At 44.5% G+C, this 8,059-nt stretch overlaps 2 protein-coding genes across 2 annotated transcripts; one reads left to right on the top strand and one right to left on the bottom strand.

Moving 5' to 3' along the window:
- Positions 1 to 427: 427 nt before the first annotated feature.
- On the bottom strand, positions 428 to 1,868 carry LOC119334039 (protein trichome birefringence-like 8). The gene is made up of 3 exons (XM_037606713.1): positions 1,531 to 1,868; positions 1,037 to 1,438; positions 428 to 941 (listed from the first exon to the last, which is right to left on the bottom strand). The coding sequence occupies exons 1-3, from the start codon at positions 1,866 to 1,868 to the stop codon at positions 428 to 430; spliced, it is 1,254 nt and encodes a 417-aa protein (XP_037462610.1).
- Positions 1,869 to 5,002: 3,134 nt separating this feature from the next.
- On the top strand, positions 5,003 to 7,831 carry LOC119332509 (dual specificity protein phosphatase PHS1-like). The gene is made up of 6 exons (XM_037605690.1): positions 5,003 to 5,134; positions 5,225 to 5,337; positions 6,006 to 6,228; positions 6,567 to 6,743; positions 6,823 to 6,983; positions 7,093 to 7,831. The coding sequence occupies exons 1-6, from the start codon at positions 5,087 to 5,089 to the stop codon at positions 7,814 to 7,816; spliced, it is 1,446 nt and encodes a 481-aa protein (XP_037461587.1). The 5' UTR covers positions 5,003 to 5,086; the 3' UTR covers positions 7,817 to 7,831.
- The last annotated feature ends 228 nt before the right edge of the window (positions 7,832 to 8,059 follow it).

Genomic DNA, 8,059 nt, shown 5'->3' with positions numbered 1-8,059 from the left:
CATAGTGCATACCAATTTCACCACAAGAAACATAGCCATCGATCTGAGCAATGCTCAGTTCGTGACTTGAACAGGATCAAACATCCAGGTTTTGTTGCTCGTCTTTGTGTGTATACAAACCGATCAGACGGATGCAACAACTTGAGAGTCCATGGGATCAACGGCTCAGCTTGCCTCACGCCAATTCTGCATGCATGCATGCACGGGGGTGCTCCTCTGACTTTTGTGATACACCGGGGTCCTGCTGCCTACCCTATGTGCCAGAGTCAAACACTTTACATACATCTTTATGCTTTTGTGATACACCATGCTCCTGCTCCCTACCCTATCTAAATCTCTGCTAATTCTGCATTTCATGAATTATGCAACGTGGGTGTGAAGTTCGTGTGTGCAGCCATGTTAGAATTGGTGCGAGATGAGCTGCTGATTATTTTTTGACCAACCTCATGCCATATCCCGTAGACACGAGGTGCCCGTACATCACCTGGTTCCACGCGTCCGGCACGCCTGGCAGGCACCAGTGGCTGCAATCCTCTGGGGCATCCGGCGGCGTCCCGGGCTCTCGGTGCCGTGAAGGATGACCGTCCCTTCTCAGTGCTGTCATGTGCGTTATGTTCAAGAACACCACCCTATTGTCCATCTGCTGTCTAATTGTGCCCCGTGCTGTGCTCGAGATCATCGTGTTGATCCACGAATACTCTTGGTTGCTCTCGCCAGTGGTCATCATAAGAGGATCCCGTTGGTCTGCACATGAGCCCCCAGTGTCCCACGTTCCGTTGTCGTAGTGCGATGGAGAATAGCTCCTGAAGAAGAGATAGCCCCTTGTGGAGAGTCGTGGATTGCTTAGCGCCCAGTCTTTCACCGTCTGCAGGGATAACCGGAACGCTTCCTTGATGTCCATTTTCATGTTGAACCGATTTCCCACCATGAAATAATTTCCTCTGCAGTATGGATCAATGCAGTTCTAGTCAGTTGATCACGATCATAGCAATGCAATGCAGTAGCTAGCACGCTAATTAGTTAACTAATTACATACGATTTGATGGTCTTGTGCTCATTCCACCAGTGACCCGTGTTGAGGACGAGCACATCAGCACCGGCCCAGCGCGTGGCGTGCCGTGGCAGCGCGTCCAGCCGGATGGCACCCCTGGTGGCGCTTGCACCTTTGTTGCTTGCCACCGGCGGGATGCGGTCGACCATGACGAGCATCGGCGCGCGGTAGTACTCCACAGAGAGGTTGTAGTCCAGGAAGATCATGGAGAGGTAGCCCTTGTGCCGGCTAAGGGGCTTCCCGGACTGCTCATATATCCTCGAACCATTCGGCACGGCGCTGGCGAGCATGCACAGCATGGACTCCCACTGGTTACGGCCGATGGAGTCGCCAGCGAACACGATTCGGCCGTTCCGGCTCCTCTCCAACATATCCGTCGCATTAAACCTATTGAATTTGAACGTACTTAGAAAGGTGACAGAGACAAGACAAAATGTTTTGTTCTCTGATGAGAGATGTCAATGGCGATGGCTACCTACTTAGGGAGGCGGCAGCTGCCGCGAGGTTGCCAGCGCCAGTGCCGGAAGGATGAGTCGTTCCGGCCGTTGCGCTCGCAGCGGAAGCCGGGATCAAGGAATGGGCAGTCCTCCCCGTAGAGCGTCGCGGTAGTGGCGTCCTTCACCCATTTTCCGTCAGAGTAGTCGCAGCCACCGGATGGGTCGGCGTGAGCCACAATGCCTCCGCCATCATTGTCGATCAGAAGCGGCAGTGGCCGAGCCTGGAAGAATGATTTCTGCGGCTGCGGCACGAGCGTGAGGACGACAGAGAGCACGAAGAGAACCAGCAAAGCGGACACCGGAGCGTGTTTAGCTTGCATGGATGGATCTCCGACTAATACTTGAGTAGTGATGGCGATCATTAACAGGCTGAGAGGAGAATAAGGAGCCGAGAGTGGCGTGGAGTTGCAGTAAGAGTGAAGGAGCGAGTGGCGCTAATGCCAACAGCTAGCGCAGGGGCTAAATTTAGACATAATGACTGTATGAATGATGAACAAATAGGAACTAGTCGTCTACACATCGGAAGCGCCATTCAGAAGCACTCGTTTTCTTTCCAACAGAAACCAATGGCATAGACAAAACCATTGGCACAGACAGTTCTGGTGGAATTCTGCATGTGGATCCAACAAAAAGTGAAGGGAACCTGAAACAAGTTTCTTTTTTCTTACACATTTCAGGATAAAAAATGCTAGACTTACGAAAGGTTTTTACAAACCCCTACGTAATTACCTTTCCCACTAATCAAATCAACCCCCCCCCCCCTCCCCCCAACCCCCTGAATTTCAGGATGTGCCTGCGCCCACAACTAATGGCCAGTAAAAAAATAGGCAATTCACACAAGTCACCCCGTAACCCTCTTGACCCCCTAATCTCACGTAGGTGTAGCAAAGCTTTCAGGATAACGGAATCTGTTTCAACCATATGGCTGTCATAATGGACCATTGTCCCCATTCTATGCTGCCATGAGTGGCAAGAGCCAACACACATGCTACTAAGTGTCCTAAAAACATGCTAGTGAGCGCAACTAAAACCCTGAACTAAACTATACTCCCTCCATCCCATAACAAAGAGCGTTTTTAACACTATACTAGTACTCTCTCCAATAGTGCATATAAGATGTTTCCAAAGTGAAACTTTGCAGACTTTGACCAAATTTGTAGAAAACAATACAAACATTTACAATACTAAATATACATCATACGAAAATATATTTCACGGTGAATCTAATGGTAAAGATAGGGTATTATAAATGTTGATAAATATTTCAAACTTAGTCGAATTTTTAACTTCAAACAAATCCTATATGCACTCTAATTTGGCTGCGGCCTGCGGGAGTATATGCATCAAAAGGCACCAAGAGTTCGTACAAAGGACCATTTTTTTATGTACTAAAAGGTATGGCAACATAGAAGTTCTCCCAAAATGACAATAACAACTAAGAAACTCCGCCCGGACCAAACAAAAAGATGCATTCATGCAGAAGCATGGGACTGTAAATGGTAAAGTTTTATTTTTGATGATTTCACTCATGGTCTACTATCCACGGTAGCAAAGGCCATCAACTAATCCAGATAAGAACATACATGCTATTCTATATAGATATGGAGAGTAGCTAGCAAGCATGGGCCATCAAGGATATGGAAACACCAACGAACAAAGTCATATTGAATATTCGATAAGTTCTATAGCACAAGTGTTATGTAGGTAACCAGCAAAGTGGAGGTTAAAAATGCACGACACACTATTAGATTTAGCATAAGCAAAATAATTTCAATGATATAACTTACAAATGTGTAATTAGTATTTAGCAATATTTTATGTGGTTAACTATGCTAGCTACATAACAAGAAAAAGTTATACTCGTGGATACTATAGTATGATAAAATAGGTTAGCCAAATAAAACAGTTTACTATAAGTTTGCGCCATGTATGCCATATAGAACACCATCCTTCCAACATCATTCCGATCCAAATGAAAGGATGCTTGAGAAAGGGTTTCAACACCATATCAAAAGTGAAAGTAGAAAAGTAAAAACAAAGAAACAAATTTCCAATTCTGGAGCTACAAATCATGAGAGCCTAAACATACTTGGGCCATCTTCTTTACGTTTGAATGCTGATTTTTGTTTTTTTTTTCAGGCTCTTCAGTTAGGACATTAATTTTAAGCTCGACACCCAACGGAATGATCAAGTGTTGGGACCTTACAATGTCTGAGGTTTTATACAATCATCAGCAGCAACTGAATATTGAGTGTAACACTTCGTAATAAAATCTTAATGAGAAAACACACAATTGCCCAATAAGTGGATTACGTGGATTACTCTAAGGAGGTGTTTGGTTGCAAGAATGGTAACGTTAACGTTAACGTAATCAGATCACAGCGTTTTAGGAGGTGTAACGATTTCTTTCCTAGTTTGTTTGGTTCGTCAAAGGTACAGGAATTGGATACCATCGATCTGCTCTATTTTTCCCCAATGCATGAGAATTCTCTCTCCCTGACTGCCAGAGTTGCCCTGTCTCTCGCCTCCCCGATCATGCGTGCCGCCGACCGCCGTCCATCTCAAGCGCCGCCGGCCGCCCCGAAGCATGCGTACCACCAGCCGCCGGCCATCTCAAGTGCAGCCAGCCGCCCCGAAGCATGCGCGCCGCCGGCCATCTCAATCGCAGCCGGCCACCCCCAAGCATGCACGCCGCCGGCTGCTCTGATCTCGCGCGATGCCAGCCGGACCCCAATCTAGCGCGCCATTGGGGCCGCTCTTTCAGCCTCGGGTAAAAAAACGAACAACAGCGAGAGTTTTGCATCAGAGAGAGGGAACAGATACCATGGACATGTGGGCGGAATCAATTTTGTACAGCGGCGTTATCTGATTACACGGGATCGCATTACGGTGAAGTCTAACCAAACAAAAACAATCGTTTTCAGATCCCGTCGTTATCAGGTTACGTTACAAAACGCCCAAACAAACACCTCCTAAATGAATTGAATGCGTGCATGGTGATTTATCATGAGCCATTCGGAAAGTGAAGCATGAAGAAAATTTAAAACATTGCCTATTGCCATCCAATTATTTATCCTCAAGTATGGATCCATAACAGAGAAGAGGGTCCCACAAAAAACAGAGAAAAGGGAGGAGGGTCGCGTGTTTCCGGTAAGAAGATGCAAGCGCATGAGGCGGAGGTGACAAGACACCTCACTCAGCATGTTGTCCTTGACTTACTTGTGTATCATTGAAGACATCATCCGAGAGGGAGAATAAAATGGCAATGCACATGCATGTCCTCTTTGCAAATAGTATGGATGGCTTGCATGCGCCTTATCACGGATGGCCGAAAAGAATTGAGACAAACATGGATGGCCTGCATGGGCATTCACTCGTGCGGAAGTTCTCTTGGAGAATAGTATTTTTGCCCTTCTTCCCCCATCCCCTTGCCTTTGATTGGTCACAAACTTCACCAATCCATGACCCGGCCAAACTTGACGAGATTATCTGAAGAACTCGATTTTCACTTTCCATTTGTCCACATTTTCCTGTACGAATGGAAGTGGGAATAGAGTCGAGATCCTTCTCCCGCACATCCTCCTCCGTAAGTGCATCGCCCCAACCAAAAAATATTTCTTTGGTTCTGGGCCCTGTTCTTGGCGGCAAAGAGCCAGATTGATCTGATTTATTGCAGAGTGGATTCGAGGAATGGGTAGCGTCAATGAGGAAGCGCACCGGGAGGATGTCCTCATTATCCCAGTCGCCACAACCGAAGTCGGGCATTTTGGCTATCGAATCCTCAATGAGGTAGGAGAATTAGTTATGTCGCTTGTGGGATCTATTACTTAATTGTAGTATGTACCATGTCTGATCCATAATTCATAAGGATCATATTTTTTGTGATTCCTGTTGAGATATGAATCAGGTACCGTAATTAATTGGCTTAGTTTTGTGTGATATGCTTGGTTACATTATTATTATTTGTGAGTGATTTGGTTCCGCGCTACCTATACCCTGAGACTATGCTTCCGTTATAATCTTTGATCAACGTGACATGCTTTCAGGAGGTTCTTTTTGTTCTATGAAACATTCGATGTGATGTGATGGTCATTCTCTGTCTGCAAGTGTGTATCACTATCACTCTGAACTTGGTCCGTGTGTTACCGCTATTGCCCAAACGTTTTATGTTCGGCCTCCTATTAGCTGAGAGATGCACAGTGTTCCTTGGTAATCTTGAGAATTGATAAAAACTACAAATGTAGTGGGTGGAGTAAAGTTGAACGCCCTATGTTGAAACATTCACGAAAAATCAAATGAACAATCATGTAAAAGTAGTGTAGGCATACCTGACCAGATGGTTACTCTAATTTTATTCATATGGTTAAAACAATATCGAGCAAGGGCATGAATTTGCTCCTTTCATGGGATAAGTTTCCCAACCAAGTTATTAATGTTGTATATTTTCTATATTGCAGTCCAGATGTGCTAGAAATCGTAGACTCTAGTAGCGATGTAATCGACTCTGGACCATGTGATTATTTGCCAAAAACAAGCCTCTGGGAAAGGCTTGGGGGTGTTTCTATGATGGACATAGAGTCAAGTAACTTCTGCTGGACCTCTCTTTCTTCATTGCACCATACGAAACATACTACTACAAGTTCGGAACCCACCGATGATGATATTAATAGAAGTTTTGAGGTTCGTATTTTCCTTTTTACTTATCCATCTTCCTGTAAATTGTCTTCCCTGTTGTTGGTAAGATTCTAACTGGTAAACTTGATTGTTATCCTAGATATACCACTTCTCTCATCAAATTTCATCTCAGTGGTCACCGAGTAGAGATTTGTTACTTTCTTTTTCTGCCTACCACAATGTACTGATACAGTAAGAATCATGTGAACTATGCTAAAGCTCACAACACCTCCGCAAAAAGCTAACATCAATATCTCTCACAAGGATTCCACTTCATACTGGAAAATATAGTTTATTAGCCATGGCTCTAGTTTCCTTCTAATAGCCTGTACCATTCTGCACAGGTGACTGTAAATTCTGGAGGAGTTGTATTCATTGCATTATTCAAAACATCTAAAAATGGTGAAGTTCCTTCCAAGGAAGCTGCAGCAGTCATTAAAATAGCACCATCAAGGATGGCCACACAGTCAGAACGGTTCGGGTATGAACTGGCTAAATGGCTTGGCGTAAGGACCCCTCAAGTAAGTACTCGCTTTCTTGTAGTAGGAATTCATGCTAACCACATAATTATTATAGTGTGAACTCTCTTGACCAATGCAGGGCAGAGTGATTCATAGCTCCTCATGTGAATGGCAACAAATAAAGGATGCAGTAGAGAATGCTCGACATGAAGCAATAGCTGTTGGTGATGAACTTCAGGAGATGATTTGCACTGAGATGCTAGAAGCTCTTGAACTAAGCCGATGTCTATTCCTGATGAAGTATTAACTCCAAGTTACCAGTAATGTGCCTGACAATATGGTACATAGTTATTTTTGAAAAAATATGGTACATAGTTAACATGAAAGAAATTGCAATGTTGTTTTGCAGTTATGTACACGGATCCCCTCTACTAGAGAGCACAACACCATTTGATTCCCCGGAGTTTGCTGAAAAAACTGCTGAAGCTTTAGGTAGGATCTTGATCCTGGACCTCATTCTGAGAAATGAGGATAGGCTGCGGTGTCGGCCCCTTGGTTGGCGTGGAAACTATGCAAATTTACTTGTTGCCTACAAAGAAGCTTATACAAACCTTGATTCATTGGATGATGTTCATGATTCTGCCATCATCCGTTACAAGCCAGAGATAATCAAAAGCCCTAAGAAACAGAAGGAGAGAAGATCTGTTTCAATAAGCGGCAGTGTTGGCTCAGATATCTCAGAGCTTTTGCAAGACTCTTATGATCAAATTGAGCCTGAGATTTCTAGCTTTCATATTGTAGCCATTGATTCGGGTGTACCACGAAGACCACCCGCCAGTAAACGAACGAAAGATCAAGAGAGCTATCCAAGACTGGTGGAACTAACACTAAACAACCTGGACTATTCTTCGAACCTCTTGTTTGAGGTTTCCATTGGAAAACTTGGTACCCCTGGACCCGAAGAATATGACATGTCATCTGATTATAGCTATCATTCTCCTCTGTCTGAGAGTGATATGGTAGCGATAGTTAATTCCTTCCGAGGAGGTTTTCGTAGTGCTCTGAGGGACCTTCAACGGTTCCACATTTTCCTGCTCACACAACAGAGTAATGCATTAGGTAATATGACATGATGTAGAGGGATAAGCTCAAGCAATATGATATAAACCCCATCTTTTTTATCCTCGATGGCAACAATACAATACGTGTTGTTTCCCTTTCTGTCACTGGGATCGAGCACTGCAAGATTGAACCCAATGCTAAGCATTTCTCCCATTGCAAGAAAGATCAATCTAGTAGGCCAAACCAAACTGATAAGTCGAAGAGACTTGCAACGATAACCAATCATACATAAAAGATTTCAGAGAAGAATCAAA

Source organism: Triticum dicoccoides, chromosome 7A (assembly GCF_002162155.2).
Source record: "Triticum dicoccoides isolate Atlit2015 ecotype Zavitan chromosome 7A, WEW_v2.0, whole genome shotgun sequence".
NCBI classification, from domain to species: domain Eukaryota; kingdom Viridiplantae; phylum Streptophyta; class Magnoliopsida; order Poales; family Poaceae; genus Triticum; species Triticum dicoccoides.
The sequence above is the reverse complement of the archived record's forward strand: the minus strand, read 5'-3'. Positions and strand labels throughout refer to the sequence as shown.